This window comes from Panthera uncia, assembly GCF_023721935.1.
Source record: "Panthera uncia isolate 11264 chromosome B3 unlocalized genomic scaffold, Puncia_PCG_1.0 HiC_scaffold_1, whole genome shotgun sequence".
Taxonomy (NCBI): domain Eukaryota; kingdom Metazoa; phylum Chordata; class Mammalia; order Carnivora; family Felidae; genus Panthera; species Panthera uncia.
Genome location: NW_026057582.1, coordinates 77,276,455 through 77,299,000, shown reverse-complemented (window position 1 = coordinate 77,299,000; position 22,546 = coordinate 77,276,455). Strand labels below are relative to the sequence as shown.

General features: G+C 43.5%; 1 protein-coding gene and 1 long non-coding RNA gene across 2 annotated transcripts; one reads left to right on the top strand and one right to left on the bottom strand.

Annotated features, from left to right (window-relative positions):
• Positions 1 to 1,749: 1,749 nt before the first annotated feature.
• On the bottom strand, positions 1,750 to 22,537 carry LOC125909811 (uncharacterized). Its single transcript, XR_007453772.1, has 4 exons — positions 18,929 to 22,537; positions 17,843 to 18,187; positions 6,151 to 6,265; positions 1,750 to 4,462 (listed from the first exon to the last, which is right to left on the bottom strand). It is a non-coding gene; the product is annotated as an uncharacterized LOC125909811 (long non-coding RNA).
• GREM1 (gremlin 1, DAN family BMP antagonist) lies at positions 9,392 to 13,655 on the top strand. Its single transcript, XM_049613285.1, has one exon. The coding sequence runs from the start codon at positions 9,432 to 9,434 to the stop codon at positions 9,984 to 9,986; it is 555 nt and encodes a 184-aa protein (XP_049469242.1). The 5' UTR covers positions 9,392 to 9,431; the 3' UTR covers positions 9,987 to 13,655.
• Positions 22,538 to 22,546: the final 9 nt, after the last annotated feature.

The following is a 22,546-nucleotide window of genomic DNA, read 5'->3' as shown; positions in this document are numbered from 1 at the left end:
CATCGGTTTTTCACAAACGTAGGTTTTTGTCTTAAATCTCCGGGAAGTTTATTTCCTCGTCTGACGTTTTATTTTCCTGATTTATTCATCTTGAACGGGCCACAGAAAACCTCCTCTCTCGTAGCTATTGTTCTCTCCCTTTTAAAGATGGCTTGGAAATGGAAACCTTGACTTCTGAGGGTCCTTTTCGGTTTATTCTCCCCTCCGTTACTCCCTTCTGTACACTCTCGGCCGAGGCCGGCAGCATCTGAGCTGAAAGAACCCGCGGCGGGTGAGGAGAGGAGGGTGTCTTTTGGAGACACAGGCTCCTGCCGGCGGCCGGCGAGCCCGCCGGGGTTAACGGGGGCGCGGGGGTCAGCGCCCTCGAAGTTGGGGGCCTCGGGCCGAGCCGCGCCGGAGCCGCTGCGACCGCTCAACCAGAGCATCCTGCGGTCCCGCTCCCGCCACGGGGAAAGAATCGCCTAATCTGTCGAGGTCCCACGGAGATCTTGCTCTTCCCGGGGCAGCCTCTGCGACCGAGCGCGTTGCGGGGCCGATGCAGGCGAAGCGGGACTGGAGAGAGGAAAAGCCCAGGCCTGGGTCGGAGGAGGACTGAGGGGCCGGGAGCCGGGGGGATTTCCTCCCGCGCTTCCCCCTCCAACGGGAGCGGAAAATGTGATTTGCTGTGCATTCCAGGCGCGGTTCCCTGGGGTGACCTCTCCCAGCCGGCCCGGGCGGGGGGAGCAGACAAAGAGGCGAGGCAGGCGGAGAGGGGACCCCGCGGGGAGGCAGGAGGGGTGCGGGGGGCGGGGGCAGTACCGGGAAAGGGGGCGGATAGCGGGTCCGGCGGTGGCGGCGGCGCCTGGCCAATGGAGAGGCGCGGCCCTGGGCGCCGCGCACAGCCGCCGGCATTTAAACGGGAGACGGCGCGATGCCCCGCACTCGGTGCGCCTTCCGCGGACCGGGCGACCAAGTGTGCAGCGAGAGTCCTACTCTCTGTCCGGCTGACCCCGCGCCAAGCCGGGGCGGCTCGGGCCGCGGCCGCACACCGCGCCCCGCGTCGAGAGCGCAGGCCCGAAAGACCCGCCGCACTGACAGGTGAGTGCGAAGGTGCCCGTCAGGGTGTGAGTGTGAGTTTGTGTATGTGAGATGTGTGTGTGTGTATGGGGGGAGGCGTGCAGAGGGGTCCCCTGCAAGAGACTCCCGCGTCCAGCTCGGTGCAGACGCGCGATAGCCCTCCGTGAGCGCAGACCGAGGCCCCGGTACCTAGGGTGAATAATGCCGAAAAACTGGGGTCCTTCCTGCCGAAGTCGCGGCTGCCGTGACCTCACCTTGCAAGGTCCTCAGGGTGAGGCTGGGAAGGAGGACGACAACAGCGAGAGCTACGGCCCCGCATCCCATTTCCACCTCCCCAAGCCCCGCTAACGCGCTCCTGGTGCGCCTGCCAGCTGTGCCCGCACCTCGAAGGCGCGGAGTCCGGGTGGGCGCATCGCGGGAGCGGAGGGGTAGTGGGCGGGAGTGGTGGGGAGCTATGGGGACCTGCTGCTTGGCCGCAGACGAAGGGGCGAGCCGCACTAAGAGGGTGCCCTGTGTCTGAGGCGGGCGCTGGGGCTCGGGACGTTTGGGGGCTCCCGTCCGAGTGCCGGGAGTGAGCCTGCGGTGGGCTGGAGGATCCGAAGAATCCAGCCGTGCGTCGATGGGCGCATCCTCAAGGTGAGATGGAGACTCAGGCAAGGGTAGAGTTCCGCCAAGTTCCGCCGCGGCGGAAACCCGAGCGTTGGGTAACGGGTCAGCTTCAGTGCCGTGCGCGATCCGGGACGCGGAGTACAGAGAGCCCGCGGTGCTCATACCGCACACACCACACACATCCACTTGCTGGCCACGCACGCGTGGGCGCTCGGTGCTCTCTTCTAGGCTCCTCCGCGCCTTGCGCGCCCCTTGGCTGAACCGCGAACGTCCAGGAGCCGGGCAGAGCTAACCCGCAGGGTCCCGTTCCCCTTAATTTGTGTTCTAGAGTGCCCCGCCTCGCCCCGCTGCGTCTCGTTAGCCACGGACGATGCGGGACTGGCGGCTCAGATGTCCAGGTGCTCCCCGTTCCCTGTCGCCGTCTTGCTGACTCCCTTGCAAGACCCGGGGCGGAGGGGCAGAGGTACTGTCACCTCGCCGGCCAGTGCTGTTTGTAGGCTTAAGGTTTGGAGAACGGGAAGCGCCACCGCTCTGGCTTGGCATTGTCTTCGGGTCCCGGCTGCACCTTGGGAGCGCCCCAGCCTGGTGTTTCCCCGCGGCGGGCCCTGGCCACGGTCCCTGGGCGAGGCAGGGGGCAGACAGGAGGTGACCAATTTTTTGCAGTGAAGCCTTTCCCGCGCTCCCAGAGCTGGTCTGAATGGGTCCCAGGGTAGAATCCGGCTGTCGCCTTCTCCTCCTCTGTCGACTTTGAATCCCAGCTCTTTTAGACGTTAGGGGTTAAAATCTCTCTTTAAAGGCTACAAGGGCAGAGAGACGACCACTGGCAGGTAATTGGATCTCCTGCTGGAAAAAGCAGATCCGAGCGGTGCGCGCGTCTGTTTATGTTCCCCTTCGAGATGGTGCCAGGACACGAGTTGATTAAAACAATCTATTGTGTTAAGTGGGTCACGGGGATTTAAGCTGTCCAGGGACCCCAGAGGAGTGGCTTCCTTCTGGCTGTACACACAAGTTAAATAAATAGCAGAGAAGAGGTTAAGATAACCCCAATCACAGGGTGAGGAGTCTTCTTTCACCCCTGGACTTTCCAGCCCCACACCCCTTCCTTTTCTTCTCTAATTTTTTCTTTTTCTTTCTTTCTTTTTTTTTTTTTTTTTTTTTTTGGAGGTGGGTGGGGGGCGCTGAGAGACTTGAAGAGATGAACATTTCAAAGGAACTAGGGAAAGATCTTAAGAAACTAGTCTCATCTCCTCCCTGGTACACCCATGTCTGCAACAGTAGGTGATTTGATGGCTATCACTGAATAAATTGCACCCTTCAATTGTTAGTATTAACGAATTATTGAAGCATTCTTTAGAACATAGTTATGGGGTGTGTGTGTGTGTGTGTGTGTGTGTGTGTGTGTGTGTGTGTGTTTAACCCTCAGGTCATTGTAGGAATTAAAGTCTTTTGTAACCTTTGTAATTTCACAGGTTTCCTATTTTCTTAAAAGTCCATTTTGAATGAAAATGTTTTGGTAACCCACGATCCATAGGAAATCCTACTTGGCTAACACAGTCTTTATCTGAATGGTTACACAGAGAAGATAGGAACCTACTATGTCCCCACATCTTTGAATGAGCGCTGCCTGCTTGTCTTCTAAACTGAAGCCCTCCATCTTAATGTTTATGTATTACAAGTGGTAGAAGGCTAAGAAATTTTACGCCACAGAACCCTTTACCAAGAAATGCTTGTCAACAGCAAAGCTGTGCAGCATGTCCTAGAGTAGAAGGACAGATAGGAAAACCCAGCCCTTTTATGTAAAGAGAAGTGGGGGTGGGGTGGGTAGGGCAAGTCGCTATGGCATCCAACTGAAAGGACCGATCAGGCAAGTGTTACCAGACATGTCTTACATCTGCAAGGAATTTTCTTCAGTTTTAACATATGCTCTTAGAAATGCAAAGCACAACAGTAATTCCTGGGACAACAGAAGTTTTTTCCTTCGCATGTGAACATGAAGATACAAACTAGATAATCATTTGACTTACAATATTCTTCAAACTGACTTGTGTTAGAAACAAGTCCATCTGTCCCTTGTTAAATACTGTGCAGAGTGCCCATAGAACAGTGGTTAAAGACATGTTTGGGGGCTAGGTAGGACTGGTGCCAAACCCTGGCTCTCCAACTGAGTAGCTGTGTGACCCTGAACAGACTCCTAACTCTTCTGGATTCCTTAACTGATGAAACGAAGACAATATTATCCACCTCATGCTCTACTATGAGCATCTTCTATGTAGAAGAAATTCTAAAATATGGTCAGAATTTAGCACAAGGCCGTGTGTGCTAAGGGTTCAAAATATAGATAGCTCTTATTAGTAATGATGATATTGGGGGAAGTTAGTAACATTATATGGCACCAGATATATTACAAGGTGGTTCTGAAATTAAATCCCAAATCCCACTCACACGGGAACGAGTGCACATCTTGCACCACAATCAAAAACCTATAAACCGGCTGTCTCTCAGTAATGCTCCTCAGTGAACATTGATTACTTTCTAACTTGTTTCATGTTGACCTCAAAAATTATATATAATCATTCACTTCAACAAAAATTCCTCCAATGAGCAGAGAGTTCCTGAGATACTTAACTACCTGGTGGTGTCCCTCATGTCCCCTGAAATGTGGGCCACAGTCTGACTTAGCTTGGCTGGTCTTCTGAATAGAGAGGTTGTGGTTAGGGTCTTGCAACACATACAACACGAGCCTTTATGTTCTACTAATTCGCCAGCAAGTAGCTCCTATCTTCTTGGTTTCACTTGTCTGAAAAAAAAAAAAAAAATCAACCCAGTGCATGCTTACAAAATTCTCTACTTAACTTCTAAAAGCTGTCTTTTTAAAAATTAAAGGTCAAATTAAAAATAACCTTTGCCCTTCTCAAAGATTTAGTGCTGAGAAGAAGGAAGACATTATTCTAAAATCTGGCCTGCATTTGCTGTCACTTTCATTATTTTCTCCTACTGGGAGAATAATTTGATGTCATGCCTGTTGAATGTTTTTCTAAAACTGAATTCATCAGGAGGAATTGATCGGATGTCCAGGCATAGACATCTGGATTGCTGACTATTGTGAACTCAGTGTAATTCCCACTCAGGACTCCATTTAATGGATTATAAGCAGGTAGGTTAGTGAAAATGAGAAACACAGCAAGGAGAGTGCCCAAAAGTTGGCCTAAACTTTCCTAAAGACACAGACCATTGGAAACAGGTCACACAGAGCATTTTTATTTCTGATTCCCTAGAGTTAGATGATTGTGTTCTTAGAGCCTTGTGAAGATTGGAATAAATCACCGTGACCTACACAGGACAGAGGTGGTTGATATGGCTTATCCTGCGTGCAGATGTTTTCCCTTGATCTCTAAGGGAAACCTGAAGGAAAGCATCAGCTAGAGAAGACCTGCTCTGAGAGTATCATGTGCTCTGGGACAGATGGATTGGAGGGGAGGACAGTAGTAATGGAAAAAAAAAAAAGGTAAGGGTGGGTGGGTCTTGCTGATGGAGAACAGTTGTAGGAGAAAGCTCATCATGAAAATACTAGTTGGAGAAGCAGAAATGCATTAAGGCGAAGTGGAGGCAGGGTTATAAAGAAGAATGCTGCCTGCAGTGAGAAAAAAGGGAGGTCTTTGTGGGTGTCGGGATGCACTGTGTACCACGAGATGCAGCTTTACTGTAATGATGTGAGTGGGTCATCTTGTGAATGCAAATTACCAAAAATGTTTGCAGCTCACAGTTGGGCATGAGTGGTAGATCCTAGGAAACTGAATCTTGATTAGCATTTGGATTGATTTTTGATAATGGGGCACTCTGCTAGGTATTGATGTGGAAAAGAATTGTCCTCAAGAAATTTACATCTTCTTGATTTCCTCCATGTCTGTGATATTTACAAAGTGCAAATTATTTGGTGGTAATATGATTGGGATTGCAAGACAAAGCAGTTCCTTTTCCTTCACTGCATAATCATGACCAGTCTGGGGTGTGTGCGTGGGGGACGTGGGGTGATTGGCCACAATGACTTGATAGAACCCTGGTCCTAGTACTATTAGAGTTCTCATCCTTCTAACTCTTACTCATGTGGAATATGCAGAGTCCTTCAGGGCACTGCTGTTCCTGAAGCTGAGGTCTGTGTTGATTGAAATTCCTGAAGTTGGATTTTACTTTTCTCCAAATAACTAGTTATCAGGTTTAAAGAGTCTAAAGCCTCACAGTAAGTGCTAAAGATCTTTTAAAAAGTAGGATTTAAAAAAAAGAAAGAAAAGCCATTCTATAACATTTTCCACACGTAATAAATCTTATTTTAAGAAAAATTTACTTTTCTTAAAAAAAACCCAAAACCAAGAAAAACGGCCTGCCACTCTAGACCGCTTTGGCTTATGGGGTTCACACGCTCCCAAAGGAACAGGAAGACTGTCCAAATTAAAACCGAAAGCCACAGTTGACTGATTTTGAATTTACCTCTTATTTCATTGTCAGTTTCTGCCATAGCGAGTACAGTGGCTTCAGTTAGAATATAAAACCCACAGCATTCTGCACGGGACCAGGTAAAAAGTAGTGGGTATCTGGAGTTTTCCTAGAAAAAGGAAGACAAATATTAAGGCTAGAGGGAGTTTGCTATACGGCAAGTCAGAAATAAAGAAGGTCGTATTTGGCTCAGCTGCTCACTGGCACATGTGAAGGCATTTTAAAATGAAAAGAACAGAGACTGTGTAAGTCAGTGTGGTCTATAACAAGCATTCATTTAACAAAAGAGCACCTACTCTGTGCCAGGCACTGAGAATAAGGTGATGAATAAGGCCTCATGACTCTTGGACTAGGTATTCATTTAATGACAGACGTGAAAATGCCAGGAAGGAAAAGTTGAGTATAAAAAGAGTGCTATGTTGGTCTGGAGAAAGGAAATTGCATTTTTTGGACAGATGTGTGTGTGTGTGTGGCAGGGGGCGGGGGGTAGCCTTATGACATGAACTGTCATATGCAGACAATGTACATTCCCAGGTTTGGATTGGCCTCTGTGATGTTGGGCTCTGAGGGTCTTGCCCTAGGAGGGCTGAATTGTCCTGGGGGCCATTTTTAGTAGGGATGAGGGGAGACTATGGGTGTAGGCCAAGGACTGTCTCATGTGCTCCTCTTTGAAATGGGCAGAGACTGAATTTTAGTTTAGATCCTGACCCCCAGTTGAATAAATAGCAGAAACTTGTAAAAGCTTCTCAAATTCATAATATATTTGCCATGGCTCAAGTTATCCTGGTCTCTGGAGAAAATCAACCCTGTTTTATAACTGGACTTTTCTCATGAGTGATTTTTTTTAAAGACAAAACAAGGAAATTAATTTTTTGTTGTTGTTGAGGCAAAAAAAAAAAAAAAAAAAAAAAAAGGCTCTGTTTAAAGAACAGGGATGTTGTAACATAAACTGACAAAAGCCAGGGAGTCAACAGTCAGAAGAACAGGAGCTAAATGTCACATTATCTGTTCCAAATTTGAACTTGCCCAAAAGTATTAGGTTAATGTTAGGAAAATGATGCCATTTAAGGATATTTTAAATTTCATGTTTAATTATGTTAATTTGACATTATCCTTGGGGATGCATGGTCTTGGGACTATTGCTTAGAGAATGTAGATTCCACACTGTCTTTGTCTTTGAAAGGTAATTGCTTTAGTTAATCATACAACTTGTATAGTTCCTTAGGGTAACTGTAAGGTTACTTGGGGAGTGTAAGGTTACTATTAAATTGCATTTAGCGTTATTATGTGTTAACACCAGTACACAGAATAGAGCAAGGAGATGGGTACTTCACAGCTATGCCCTTAGGTTCAGAATCATGGGCGTAGGGGCAGGGGGAAGGGGAAGCCTCAAGATTCAGGTCTGATTTGGTATGATGACCTGAGAGAGAGGCTGTGAATTTGAAATTGTACTTTTTGAAAAGAAAATCCTTCCACATTTTAATAACCCTGTGTTCCAAAGCTACGAGTGCTATAGGCCTTACTACTCAAAGTTTGTTAGAAAGGCAGACTTACTGAATTAGAATCTGCATTTAACAGCACCCTGGATGAGTGTCTACACATTGAGGTTTCTGAGAGGCACCGTATCAGGAGAATCTTAATAGTCTGATGCTTGCACTGTCTTTAAAAATATGCTTCAGCTCCTCCCCTTCCTCCTCGTTCTACCTGCTCTCAATACTCTGCCTCTAGAACAGCCCTCCTTTCTCTGGTTTACATTCCTCATTCCATTTTTTCCTCTCCCCATCCTTGCTTTCCTGTCCTGTTTTTTGTTTTTTGTTTTTTGTGTTTGTTTTTTTTTTGGTCTGTTTTCCCTCTGCCTCCCCAACTTACTTAATTTTTTTTGTCATTGTTCATTACCCTTTATGACCCATGTCTAAGGCCCATCCACAAAAAATTCACTATCATTCATTTATTCTACATGTGTATGGCATTTATTAATGTAAATATTTGCACAGACCTATTGCCTTGTGCCCATTTTCTATATTCTAAATTTTACACAAACACACACATAAATGACCTATTTCACCATTTAAAAGTAGAAAAGTGTATATCATGATATAGAGAATGATATAATAAATATCTGTGCCAGATTAAAAATGAGAATAAATGAGAGCTCAAGGGGTCTTATGAGTTATGTGACCTTTCTGATAAGGTAATTTGTTCTGTCTGCAATACTGCCATACCTTTGGTTGGTTCTCAAATTGCTTTTACTTGTATATCAAATTTGGTGTGAGCCACCCTGTCTGGGGAGATGAGGTGTTTGTACCTGTGCTTAAATTAAGTCATTTATGGAGAAGTAAAGTGATTTTTCTCAAGGTTAGACACCAAGTTGTTGCCCTAGCACTTTGACCTGAAACTCAGTCTTGACTTTTCATCCAGCGTTCTTCCTGTTAATTATTCTCTCTCTGTCAGGTGCTTTCCAGTCTCCTTCATGGGTCTCCTTGCAATGCCTGGTATCAGTGAACATCTCCTAAGTATCTAACCAATTGAACAAGGTGCAACTCAGGAAGCGCTCAGGCTAGGCCAAGAGAAGAGACTAGAAGCCTTTCCTGACAGAGGAAACCTGGGCAATGAGGTTGATTGGTCTTGCCATAAAACAAAATAGAAAATTGGTTTGCCCAAAGAGATGCAAAGTTCACTAGGTATCGTACAAGAACGAATACAATTAAGTGACCATAATACAAAGTCAGATGTGACTGGTGTCAGTAACCAGGAAGGAATTCCAGTGGCAGTACATGCCATGAAGAGGCAGGCCCTGACTGAGCTCAAACCTTGGCATATTCACTGGTGACCTGGGGCAAGCTACTTCATGGCTTGGTGGCCTGGTGGGTGATGAGAATAACAGTACCTGATTCACAGAGATACTGTGAAAAGGAAATGAAGTATTTTACATAAAGTGTTTAACAAGTGCCTGAAAGGGGCGCCTGGGTGGCTCAGTCGGTTCAGTGTCTGACTTTGGCTCGGGTCACCATCTCACAGTTCGTGGGTTCGAGCCCTGCGTCGGGCTCTGTGCCAACAGCTCAGAGCCTGGAGCCTGCTTCGGATTCTGTGTCTCCCTCTCTCTCTGCCCCTCCCCTGCTCTCTTCTCTCTCTCTCTCTCAAAAGCAAAACAAAACAAAAAACAAAAAACAAAAAACAAACAAAACCAGTGCCTGATAAAATGTTAGCTGCTAATAATTTTCTAACTGACTTGTCTGTTTGTTGTGTCTCCCCTCTCTGTGCCTCCCTCCTCTAGCATGAGCCGCACGGCCTACACTGTGGGAGCCCTGCTTCTCCTGTTGGGGACCCTGGTGCCCACCGCTGAAGGGAAAAAGAAGGGGTCCCAGGGTGCCATCCCCCCGCCAGACAAGGCCCAGCACAATGACTCAGAGCAGACTCAGTCTCCCCAGCAGCCCGGCTCCAGGAACCGGGGGCGCGGCCAAGGGCGAGGCACCGCCATGCCCGGCGAGGAGGTGCTGGAGTCCAGCCAGGAGGCCCTGCATGTGACTGAGCGCAAATACCTGAAGCGGGACTGGTGCAAAACCCAGCCACTGAAGCAGACCATCCACGAGGAGGGCTGCAACAGCCGCACCATCATCAACCGCTTCTGCTATGGCCAGTGCAACTCCTTCTACATCCCCAGGCACATCCGGAAGGAGGAGGGCTCCTTTCAGTCCTGCTCTTTCTGCAAGCCCAAGAAATTCACCACCATGATGGTCACCCTCAACTGCCCCGAACTGCAGCCGCCCACCAAGAAGAAGAGGGTCACTCGAGTCAAGCAGTGTCGATGCATATCCATCGATCTGGATTAAGCTGGGCACACCCAGCCTGTCCTCGGGATGCAGCCCCAGGCGGGCCCAGAGCCAGACCTAAAACCACCCGATTCTTACTTGGCTTTAAACCTACAGGCAAGAAGAACCACCAGCTGCCTTCTGACAGGAGCCTGCTAGTGCGTAGTTAGTGTGCGTGAGTGTGCATGGGTGTCTGTGGGTGTTTGCAGACACCAGAGGAGGGCACTTCCTAGTGTGTAAGCCTTTCCGTTTCCATGGGGATGGCCCAGAAAGCCCACACCAGGGAAGGCACATGAAGAGGGGCAGGGCTGTGGTCTGGTTCTGCCTGTGTATTACATGTGCCCTCCCTCCCTGGGGGCCAGAATCTCCCTCCCGAATGAATGTTAACAGGAGAGGCTACTCTGACCGCAAGAGACCTGTTGTAGTGCTGCATTATACTCGGCAAAGGTGTTTCCACCTGTGCATGCTTCCCTTCCACAGCCCATCCCTTCTTAGGCTCTCAGTGACCGTTTCAATCTAATCCCCTATCTGCTAAGGGCTCTAAATGAGCTCACTTGACCATAGATGCAAATGTTTCTCATTTGGGGAAGACTCTTCGGACTCGGAGAGGCTGGTGTGTACATGGGCAAGAAGGACATAGGAGTGAGAGAAGGGAGGGATTGAGGGGGAGGACCAGTTGGGCACAGTAAAGTTCAGGGAGATGTGCAGGGTCTTGAAAGGCCACTCCCTGAACACAGTGCAACCCCAGGCTTCAGCAAGTCTTTCCCTGCTATTTAACTGAAACCAAGTGAACGGAGGAGAAATGGAATTGCCAAATCCTCATTGACTGTGGCCATCACCATGATCTGCTGAAATTGGCTGTAACCCAACACCAAACTTAAAACATAAATATTGACCACTCCTATTTTCAGAACCAAGTGAGTGAGCTGAACCAAGACAAATCTCCCCCTTCGCCCCTCTCAGGTGGACGGCAGATGGAGCTCAGACCAGCCCCCCCCTCCCCCCGCCGCCATCCCCTGCCAGTGCAGGGATAGGAAGAAAACAAACGCCTCATAAGCAGAAGGTCTTAGTATCTTTCCTTTTGCTTGGTGGTAATCACCTCTTTCCCAGTCCATTATTTCTGTATAATGCTTCTGAGAGCCACAACCCTGTATTCTAAAGATTCTGCTTCTGCTAAGTGTACCTGGCAGTGAAGAACCAAGCTAAGAGGCGAGAGTTTAGGGCCTGCTCCATTTTAGCTAGAGGTAGATTTTGGGTCTTTATGTTTTAGCCATTGGTAGGAGATTGAGCTGGAGAGCAGAGGAAAAGAAGGAAATAAAGGAGACTGCCTCTGGCTAAGGAGTAATTTAATGCCGGGGAGGAGATAGAAGGGATGTGTCCTCCTCTTCTTCCTTTGCTTTCTCGGGGTCTAATGCGAAACCCCAATTAAGAAAGAGCATTTGGGTGGTGCGTTAGCCATGTCTCTACTGGTGGTGGGATTCGTCTAACATTGGAACCATTCAGAACATACTAGTAGACCCCTCCTCTGATTAAACCTGGGTAGGGATTATCTAATGGCCGAAGTACAGGGTGGGTAGACCTTAACTACGGTTTGGATTTGGCTAACCTGTTCTCTTCAAGCCTGAGGTTTTCTATGTAAACCCATCCCCACCCCCCAAACACTTGTTTTGCCTTGTACCATCTCATCCCCATTAGCCAAGTCATGTGTAATTTGGGAACCATTGACCAGCATTTTATTTGCCCAGCGAAGCTCCAGCATTGCACTAAAGAGGCTTCTTGTATTTTATTTTATTTTTTTGGTGCAGCACTCTCCCATCTGACAACTAAGCGGGAACCATACTTTGAGGCAGAAGTTAATCTTGAACGCTCAAAATATTGGGTCTGATTTTGAAACTTTTAAACTCACTACTGATGATTCCACACCAGGCAAATTTGTTCGAACACACGGGCTGTGCATTTCGTATACACTGTATGCCCCTGCCCTGAATCCTTCTATCTTCCACATCCTCCAACAATAAAGCACAGAATGGATTTAATTAAGCACACAAATACTAAGCCAGAATTTTGAGGGCAGGGGAGAGGAAAAGAAAGGGGAAGGAGCTGAACATGTAAAAACCACACGGCAGAGGAAAAATGACATTCAGAATCGGCAGACACTGAATTTCTCTGGTTGTTTTAACTCTGCCACAAGCATCCAATTTTGTTAAAAAGAGATGACTTAAGTTGGCAGCAGCAATTTTCTTTTAGTAGCTTGTACCATGGTCTTGCATGTAAGTCGGATTTGGCTTAAGTAAAGAGAATTTCCTCAAAATTAACTTCACTGGGATAATCAGCAGCATAACTACCCTGAAAAAAAACAGTGCTGGCCAAAGAGGGAGATGTCTGCTTTTCTGACTGTGCCTATATTAAGACTAGCAAAGTATGGTATGTCTTCCAACATTTATTGAAAGTGCCATATCTGTTACATATTGTATTGGAGTCACCGATGAAGAAATATGTTTTTTTCATTACTATAGTAGAATATTTTTTTATGGCAAGATATTTGTGATCTCAATCTTTCCTATTCAAATAATGCCAAACACCAAATATGAATTTTATGATGTACGCTTTGTGCTTGGCATTAAAAGAGAGAAACACACGTCCTGCAAGTCTGTAAGTTGTTGTTTTTTTTTTTTTTTTTTTTTGTTATTGTAATTCTTCAAAGTTACAAATGCAAGTGAAAAATCTGGAGGAAAAGATAATTTCCACTGTGTGGAATGTGAATACTTAAACAAAAAGTTATGGTTATTTAATGTAATTATTAATTCAAATCCTTTGGTCACTGTGATTTCAAGCATTTTTTTTCTCCTTTATTTGACTTTTCTCTGAGTTAAGCAAAGATGAAACTGATACATTGTATGTTGTTAGAGGTTTTTTTTATCAGGTCAGAGGGAAACAATAAAATCTTGACACATCTGAACATGTGCAACAGAGTCAGGACCTGAGCTTTTGTGTTTTTGTTTTTGTTTTTTAATTGAATGTTCCTTAAAGGTTAACATTTCTAAAGCAATATTAAGAAAGATTTTAAATGTTATTTTGGAAGACTTATGATGTGTGTATGCAAATAGCTGATAATAATGAATAGTTCAGACGTCCTTTTAAGGGAGAAGATCTAAAATGAAAAATGTATGTGCAGAACATGTATAAATGACCAGTCAGTGCTTAAGAGTGGAGGTAGTTCTATTGATTTGTCATTCTCAAGATATTTAATATCAACTGCATTATGTATAGTGTGTGCTTTAATCTTTTAAAAACAACAGAGGATTATATGGACTATGACTGAATTACTTTGCTATGTTTGAGGAGGAGAGGGGATTGGATGGTCTCATAAAAACTAATTTGGTTTAAAGCAAAGTTTTATGAATTTGAAACTAGATTTTGATTTCGATCCCAATTATGTTCTATATAACCTTTCCCAAAGAGCAACCAATAAATTGAAACTCTTCTGTGTGTGTGTGTGTGTGTGTGTGTGTGTGTGTGTGTTTAACTGGTAGTGTTTACAGGGTAGGGTGAACAGGGGCTCACTTGTCATAGGAAGAAAGGTAGAAAGGAGATCATTGGATCTCTTGTGATCCCAAAGGAAATTTAGTTCTTCCACCTAGACTTTTATAATTTCAGTAGGACACCTCAGGCCATGGCAGTTAGAGGTGGGGGGAAAGTTGGTATGCAATGGAAAATACCAGCCTCTTCCCCAGAGCTAGAAACAAGAGCTGGAAAGGGCTTTGTTTTCAGTAATGGAAGAGTTGCCATGCAGAAATGATAATGGTTTTATTTTGAGGTGTTCAAGGGAAAAATGGAAAAAAAGATTTGGGGCTCACTAGAAGGAAGATAATAATGAGAGTAATTCATCAATGCAATGAGCTGCCTTTAAGATGGTGAACTCCCTGTGCTTGGAAGTATGAAAACACATGCTAGATGTCACTTAGTAGGGATGTGAGGTAAAGTGAGTTCTTGTCCTGGGTATGCAATTGAAGTAGATTTCTGAGGTCCCTTCCTACTTGGACATACAGTACAGGATTTCTACTAGGTATTGGTGCCCTGACAATGGTGATGAAAACCCCAGAAACTACGTATGGAGTGCTTAGGCCAGACACTGTGCTAAGAATTCTTTTTGAGTTGTTCCCCACAATCTTCATATATTGTATGTATACCATTACATACACTGCTAGGAGGCAGTGAACTCGTAGGGTTTCACTGCAACACGTGTGCCCTTAAACACTGTGCAAAATTGTGATATGCTCAACTTATATCAGTTTATTCTTTTAAGGATGGAACACAGCACTCTGCAAATAGATCCAACTCTTAATTATTCACATTTAATGACTATGATTACCCTGAGGTTGCAGCTGGCATCATCAGGAGCCCTAGCTCCAAAGCACTTAAAGGCTCTTTGCCAGTTCTCTTTTTGTTATGGGCTCCTTGGACTTGGAGGGGAAAGATGGCAGCAATTACCAAGGAGACAGTGTCCTCAGAAAAGCCACACCCACCTCTAAGAGGCAACATCTGAACAGGGTAATGGACTGGATACAGAAATGCATTCTAGATTTAAAAAAAAGTACATGGTAGGATATCAGCAAAAATGTAGTGAGGAGCTCTGAAAATTCTCTCCTCCATAAAAACCAATGAAAAACTGGCAAAAATAACCAGAATCAACTTTTTAGAACTTTGAAAATTAACTTCAGGCCTGCGGCAGTCTGGGGGACATTTATTTGAGAAAGAAGGATGAATCTCTGTAAGAGCAGTGAACACTATGATATTGTAATTTGCCCTGTTCTCATCCTTCCTCTCCAGTTTCATAGAAGACTTAAAAACCAAGAGTCTGCAATTATTGTGAAAACCAGCAGTCGAGCAGACACTGGAGGGGGTAGAATGGGATTGGAGTTCTTTCAAAGCTGAATCCCCAGAGAACTGTCATTATTTGACTTGTCTGTCAGGTCCTGGAGACCCCACTTGCAAGGCTATCTTTATTTGACCTGACTGGAAGCTGCCCAGTGTGAAAGGCTTTGTTGAAAACAATTAGAGGCAATTGATTATTTTTGTGGCTGCTTGAGGTAGAGGATAGCACTTGGGGCAAACAGAAGGCTGAACAAAAAGCTTAATGGAGGGAATAAGATTTCCTTCGGTCTTTGAAAAGCTTCAACACAGTACTGGGAGTCTAGAAGGCCAAATGCAGGTGTGGAGTTGTGTACAAGCCCAGGGCTTTCTACATGCTCAGGAAGAATGCGAAGAGACTGTAGACTCTTATCTCAGGATGATCATGAGGCTCTGCATAAGCAGGAAGTCAGTTGTCTACTGCCTGTCTGAATATTGATGCTGTGCCCCAACATTTATACAGAACCCACTGGCAAAGACTGATAGATTTATCGGTTCCAAGTGTTTAAGGAAATCACTGTTCAACCATTCACTGACCACGAAACTAACCAAGCAGAGACTCCAGTGGCAAGACACAACAAAAAATACAGACTTTACTGAATTAATTCATAAAAGTCACTAAACAAAGAAACATCAAACACTGACAACAGCAAATCCTGGGGAGCAGGAGAGAGACCGATTTGAAGAGTTACCCCATTATATTATTACTTAAAACTACTTGTATGTTCAGATGACAAGATCTTATATGTAGAAACCCAAAGGAATCCGCAAAAGAAATATTAGAGCTATCTTAGTCCATTCAGGCTACTGTAACAAAATATCACCGACTGGGTGGCTTATGAAAACACAGTTATTTTTCACAGTTCGGAGGCCAAAAGTCTGAGATCACAGTGCCAGCGTTGTCAGGTAAAGTCAATACTTCTGGGTCCCAAACATCTTTTCATAACTTTACATGGTGAAAGGGCTAGAGATCTCTCTGAAGCCTCTTTTGTAAGACACTGATCCTATTCGTGAGGATTTCACCCTCATGACTTAAGGACACCCCAAAGGTCCCACCTCCAAATATCATCACGTTAGGGGGTAGGACTTAAAAATATGAGTTTTGGGGTGGATACAACCATTCAGACCACAGCAAGAACTTAATAAATGAGTTTATCAAGATTGCTGGACACAGGATCAATATACAAAAAATTAATTGTATTCCATATACCAGTAATGAGAAAAACTGAAAATGAAATTAAGAAAATAATTCCTTTGCTATAGCATCAAAAAGAGGAAAATAGGAATAAATTTAACAAACGAATGAACTCAACTAACGAAGTGCAAGACTTGCACATTGAAAATTATAAGACATTGTTTTAAAGCAATTAAAGAAAACCAAAATAAATGGAAAGACATCCTGTGTTCATGGATTAGAATTTTAATGCAAATTGAATACAATCCCTATCAAAATCCGAACTGGTTTCTTTGCAGAAATGGACGAGCTAATCCTAAAATTTATATGAAAACGCAAGGGACCCAAAATAGCCAAAACCATCTTGGAAAAGAAAACCAAAGTTGCAGGACTGACACATCCTGATTTCAAAACCTACAGCAAAGAACTGTTGTCAGGCAAACATCCTTATAAACTACCATTAGATTAAGAAATAGATTTCTTTCCCAGCCTCTCCAGAGGCTCTCCTTATGTCCCACCTCAATTTTAACCCTTTCCCACATGACAATAATAATCACGCCTTCAACTTTTATAGTAAATTCTTCTTTGCATATCTCTATAGTTTTATCACCAAAGTGTACATCCCTAACTCTATACTGGTTCCAGACAGTTCAAGTGGTAAAAGATTAAAGACCTGAGGTAAGGCAGGTCTAACCGTCTTCCTATGATCTTGATGGTGATCAGCAAGTAGAGGATTACCAGTTTCCATTTCCTCCTATTGCACCAACAAATTCACTGGGAAGGCGGTTAAAATCATTGGATATTTCAAGGTATTTGAGGTAACTATTCTCATTTTCTCTGTTCCCCATTATAATAAAAACAAGGTTTTGATACTGAAACTCACAAAACAATCCTACTGTCTTCTATGTGTATGGCTGAAACCACTTTCTCTATCCTGTGTATTTCTCATTAAATAATGCATCAAGAGTCCATTAGAAATGAGCTTCACTTCCTTTCAGGACAATCCATTCCACAAGTGCCAATGCTGACACTTGGAAGGTAGAAGTTTATTAGGACACCACAATGACAGCAGAGGTTAAATTTGGGATGATATCTATTATTTTTTACTTCTTGCATTTTTTCTCCTTAAAATTTTTTGTTTGGAGCTACCCTTCCCTCATTCCTTGTGGTGCCATTGAGGCTTATCATTGTGTGTTTTATTCCTATTCCCTCTGCAGGCATAGGGGTGACATAGGAAAATCAGAATATTCATTTCATTTGGCCACCATGGTGGGTTTTAAAAATGGGCTTGAAAGTCAAACTGAGCCCATAAGAATCTTCCTTCAGATATGAATACAGAGGCTGGGAGAAAGGATTTTTTTTTCCCTCCTCTGGAATCATAAGCTGGTAGACCAAAATCTCCTGACAGTCACTGGCCTGACAGTCTCGGGTATATGGATGAAACTGTTTGAAGAGTTAAGCATCTGAACACAGTAAAGCAGAGTCAAAAGATGGACCAAGTATCTTAATGAAAGAATTTTTCTTACTGAATCGAGCTATGCTGGAAGTTAGGCCAACCTATGAATCAACTTGTATTTGTCAGAGATGGCTCTGTAACAAATTATGCCAAAACTCCGTGGCTTAAAAGAACATTTATTATCTCACGTATTTTCTGATAGGGATCTGGGAATGATGAAACTGGATGGTTCTGGCTCTAAATGTCTCAGGAGTATGCAGGCAAGATGTCACAGGGGTTTCAGTCCTCTAAAGACTTGACAGGCTAGAGAACCTACTTCCAACACAGTTCACTCACCTGGCTCTTGGCTGGAGTCCTCAGCTCCTCACAAGGTGGACCTGTCTTCAAAACATGGTAACTTCCTCCAGAGTGAGCAATCCAAGAGAGAGCAAGGAAGAAGCCACGGTACCTTTTATGACTTAGCCTCCAAAGCCATAGACCTTTACTTTCACTTTTCCTATTGGTCAAAAGCAAGTCACTGAGTTTGTCCACATTCCAGAGGAAACTGCAACCCAGCTGCCTGAGAACCAGATGACACCCTCTCCATGCTCCACAGGAGTTATGAGTTCCTATGAATGGTTGCTGGCTAAGGTTGGTTGCTTAAGCCTGCAGATCCAGTGTGGTATATCTGCTCATTGGAACCTGGGCAAATTATAAAAATTAATTAACTTCATGAGTGTTTGAGAAGTGCAAGGGTTTAGCTTTCTGTGCTCTATAGTATAGGAGACAACCCAGAAGGATACTGGAACAGGTGCCAAGAGGGCAAGATGCCACATCAAATTAATTCATGAATACAGGGGTGAAAGGAAACGGTACTCAAAGGCTTATCATGAAGAGTATCAGTCTCTTATCCCAGCTCTTCTACTTGACTCCCTTCAGTCTCATTTCTCAGTCAACTGTTGAAAATGTCTATTTCTTCTGCCATTGCATCCATCTTTCCATTTACTTTTAATTTTACATATTGTCTGCCAACATTGTGTTATGATAAAGAAGATAGCTTGTTCCTTCTCCATTTCACTCACTCTACACCACTAATATAATTGCCCCACAAATTTAGCTTTCATCCATAATCAGAGTTTCCACTATTATGATCATCAATTACTATTTACTGCTGAATTTATGTTTCCTTTCTTGTTCAACTGATCCTGGAGTCAGCTGTTTGACATTTTTTCCATTTATTTAGCTTTAAATATATATACATATATATGTATGTATATATGTGTATATATATATATATTCAAATATATATATATGTACACACACAGCCTTATTTTTATATATGCCATTTTTAAAAAATATATCTATATATTGATTTTTAGGTGTTCAAGTAGTCCCCTTCCATTTTGTTCACTGAAGACCTCCCTTTCAGCACTTTCTACTTACCTGCTTCAGTATGAACTGGTTGTTCTTCATTTGAAACCTCTCTGTTTGAGTCCTTATACATCTTAGAATGTCTCTAGGTTCTCCTCACTTATAGAGTAGATAAGCATAGAATTTTACTGTAAAGCACTCAGAATTTTTAAGGTATTCTTCCATTATGTTCTATGTTCTGATTGCTGTTAAGAAGTTCAATGGAATTCTAATTTTTCTCTCTGGAAACCGTTAGGACCTTCATCTCTTGTGTTCTTAAAACTCACAATGATGTTGGATTTCTTCTTAAGTTTGATAGGCACTCAATGGACCCTTTAATCTGTAGAATCATGCCCTTTAGTTCTGGGACCTCATCTTCTTATATTATTTCTTTCAAAATTTTTTTTCTCCACAGTTTTACTCTAATCTCTCCTTTTAGAAATCTTATTAGTCAGGTATTAGACCTCCTAGTCCATTCTTCTTAGTTTTTTATGTTTTCACTTCTATTTCCATAGCTTTAAAAAATTACTGAAGTATAATTGTCATACAATGTTATATTTGTCTGTTCAGGTTCACAACACATTGGTATTTCCATAGATTCTCATTTTTTAATGATTTTTTGAATGCAATATCACAACGCTTCTGTAGAAGATTTGTAAGTGGTCTCCATGATGTGTTAAGTGATTCTCCCAAGGATACCACTTCCTGGTATTCTTTGCATGATACCCTTCTCTTTAGTGTGGCTGGGACCTGGAAAAATTTCTAATAAATGAAATGAATGTGACACAGGGGCTAGGATGCATGTGATCATCATGTGAATGTGATTGCATAAAAGTGTAGCTCCCATCTTGCTAGGGACCCTCTCTCCATTGCTAGCTCTATAGAAGCAAGCTGCCAAGAATCTACAGCTGCAAGGAGATGAATTTTGTGACAACTTGAAGGAGTTTAGAAGTGGATCTTTCCCCACTCTAGCTTCTGGTGAGAACCCAGTCCCGGCTGATACATGGATTATTGCCTTGTGAGACCGTGAACAGGGGACCCAGCTAAGCTGTGCTCAGACTCCTGATCCACAGAAAGTGTGAGATAATAAATATGTGTTGTTTTAAGCCACTAAGTTTATGGTAATCTGTTTTACAGCATAGTAAAATAATATATCTTTTCATGAATTTTAAATTTGGTCAGTCATGTCTGTTGTTGTTTCTAAAGAGTCTCTGCTTGTTGTTCTTCCCTCTGTTTTAAAATAATATTCTGGGGTGCCTAGTTGGCTCAGTTGGTAGAGCATATGACTCTTGATTTTGGGGTCATGAGTTTGAGCCCCACATCTGGTGTAGAGCCTACTTAAAAAAATAAAATAATGTTGTTTTGTTTCATGGATGTAACTTTTTTTCTTGTCAGTTTTCCCACTTCCTATTCTCTTTACTGTCTCTAACTCTGGCTCTCTTAGATGTGTACGTGTATGTGTGTGTATTAATTTCTGGCTTTCCTAAGATATTGATGATTCTTAGTGGTTTGTTACGTTTAAGAGCTCCAAATAAGCCAGTTGGGAAGATCTATGTGTGGGAAGGTTATTAAACTGGTATCCTTCTCTGCAACCTAATCTGGTGGTGAGGCAACCTTTTAATTGGGAAAGTTCCCAAATGTCAATATTTAATTATCTTTTTTCTGGGGCCATTATGTTTCCTGAGAGAAGAATCCACTATACATTTTTTTTGGGGGGGGGGAGCTACTAGTCTTTTATGAGGGTGAAAGAAAAAGGCTGGGTGAACTCTTTGTTCAGAGTGAAGACTTTCATTTACTAGCTCTACCTCATTTCTTTTTTTTTAATGTTTATTTATTTTTGAGAGAGAGAGAGAGAGAGAGAGAGTACATGTGAGCAGTGAGGGGGAGAAGAGAGGGAGAGAGAGAATCCAAAGCAGGCTTTGCACTGTCAGTGCAAAGCCCAACGTCGGCTCGAACTCACAAACCATGAGATCATGACCTGAGCCGAAGTCTGACGCTCAACCGACTGAGCCACCCAGACACCCCTCCATGCCTCACTTCTGTCTTTAGTTGGCCTGATGGTCTTGAAATTCAAGGATTTCTGGTTTGAAAGAATAGACCTTTTTCAGTGTTCAAGTTAGGGCAGATGAGGTTATGGTTGCCTGGTGTGACCTGGTGTTCTACTTGTCTATTGTTGCATGAAAAACTAAGTGGCTTAATTTCTTCTTCTTATTACTACCTTTTATGGTTCTGTGAGTTGACTGAACTCAGCTGAATGGTTCTTACGTGGGTAGAGGTTTCTCATGCTGTTACAGTCAGATAGCACCTGTGAGTGAGAATGACTCACTCACATGGCTGCCAGTAGATGCTGGTTATAGCTGAAAGCTTAGTTTCAAATAGTCTCTTAAGCTTAAGTGTCTTAAGCTTCTGAGAGCATAGAGGTTGGGTTTCAAGAGCAAGTGTTCCAAGATAAAGAAAGTCAAATCTCCCAGTTTCTTAAGGCTGGGCCTGAAAACCTATACAGTGCCACTCCTACCATATTCAATTGGTCAAAGCAGATTCAAGGAGGGGGAGGATCCCTACCTCCCGATGAGAGAAGTGTCAGCTAACTTGCAGCCATCTTTAACCAACCACAAAGGACTTCACAGGCTGGGAGAAAAGACATGAGGGTTCAGGCTGTTTTGTACACAAACTTTGACTCCGTCTCCCGCAGTTCAGCTCTGCAGCACACTGTGACACCCGTCTTCTGCCTTGGTCCTCTGAGGATTTTGTAACTCAGTTTGAAGCTTCTATTATGCTGTCATGTCCACTCTTCCTTGTTTGCTTTCCATCTCCTAAGAAACTTACTAGACTCACTCAATTGCTATTGTCTTTTTTTCTTGTTCTTTGTCCTTGTATGTTCATACCTTTTAAATTCTTTACTTTCCTTTTAGTGGAGTTCCACAAGAAAGAAACAGTAAACTCCTGTGGATATATTTATATCCAACAAAAATTTACACCCATTGTTACTTGATAAGAACTTCATTTCACAGAGTGCTTTAAAATGAAAAAAAAAATGCACTTTTGCATACATCATTTTATCTGATCCTCATTAATTTTCAAAGAAAGGCAGGGCAGATTTCAAATGATTTCTATTTTAGAGGTGAAGAAGTGGAAATTAGAGACAAAATGATTTGCACAATGTTGCATGAGTAATTTTCTTTCTTTTAAATCTTCTAGAGAAATGTCCTGGAATTAAGTCTAAAGGTGACAAGGATAAGTCAAAAAAATAAAACTTGTACTTTTTAATTTTTTTAACGTTTTTTTAAATTTTTGAGAGACAGAGAGAGACAGAGCATGAATGGGGAAGGAGCAGAGAGAGAGGGAGACACAGAATCTGAAGCAGGATCCAGGCTCCTAGCTGTAAGCACAGAGCCCGACGTGGGGCTCAAACTCACAAACTGTGAGATCATGACCTGAGCCGAAGTCGGACGTTCAACCGACTGAGCCACACAGGCACCCCATAAACTTGTACTTCTTTTTGAGGGAGAGGATGCAGTGTGTGGAGCTCAGAAAAACTAGAATTTGTATAGCATTGGAGCAGCCAATTCCCAATCTGGGATTTAAAAAGAAAAAAAAAGAAATATATACATATATACATACATACATATGCATACATATACATATATGTAT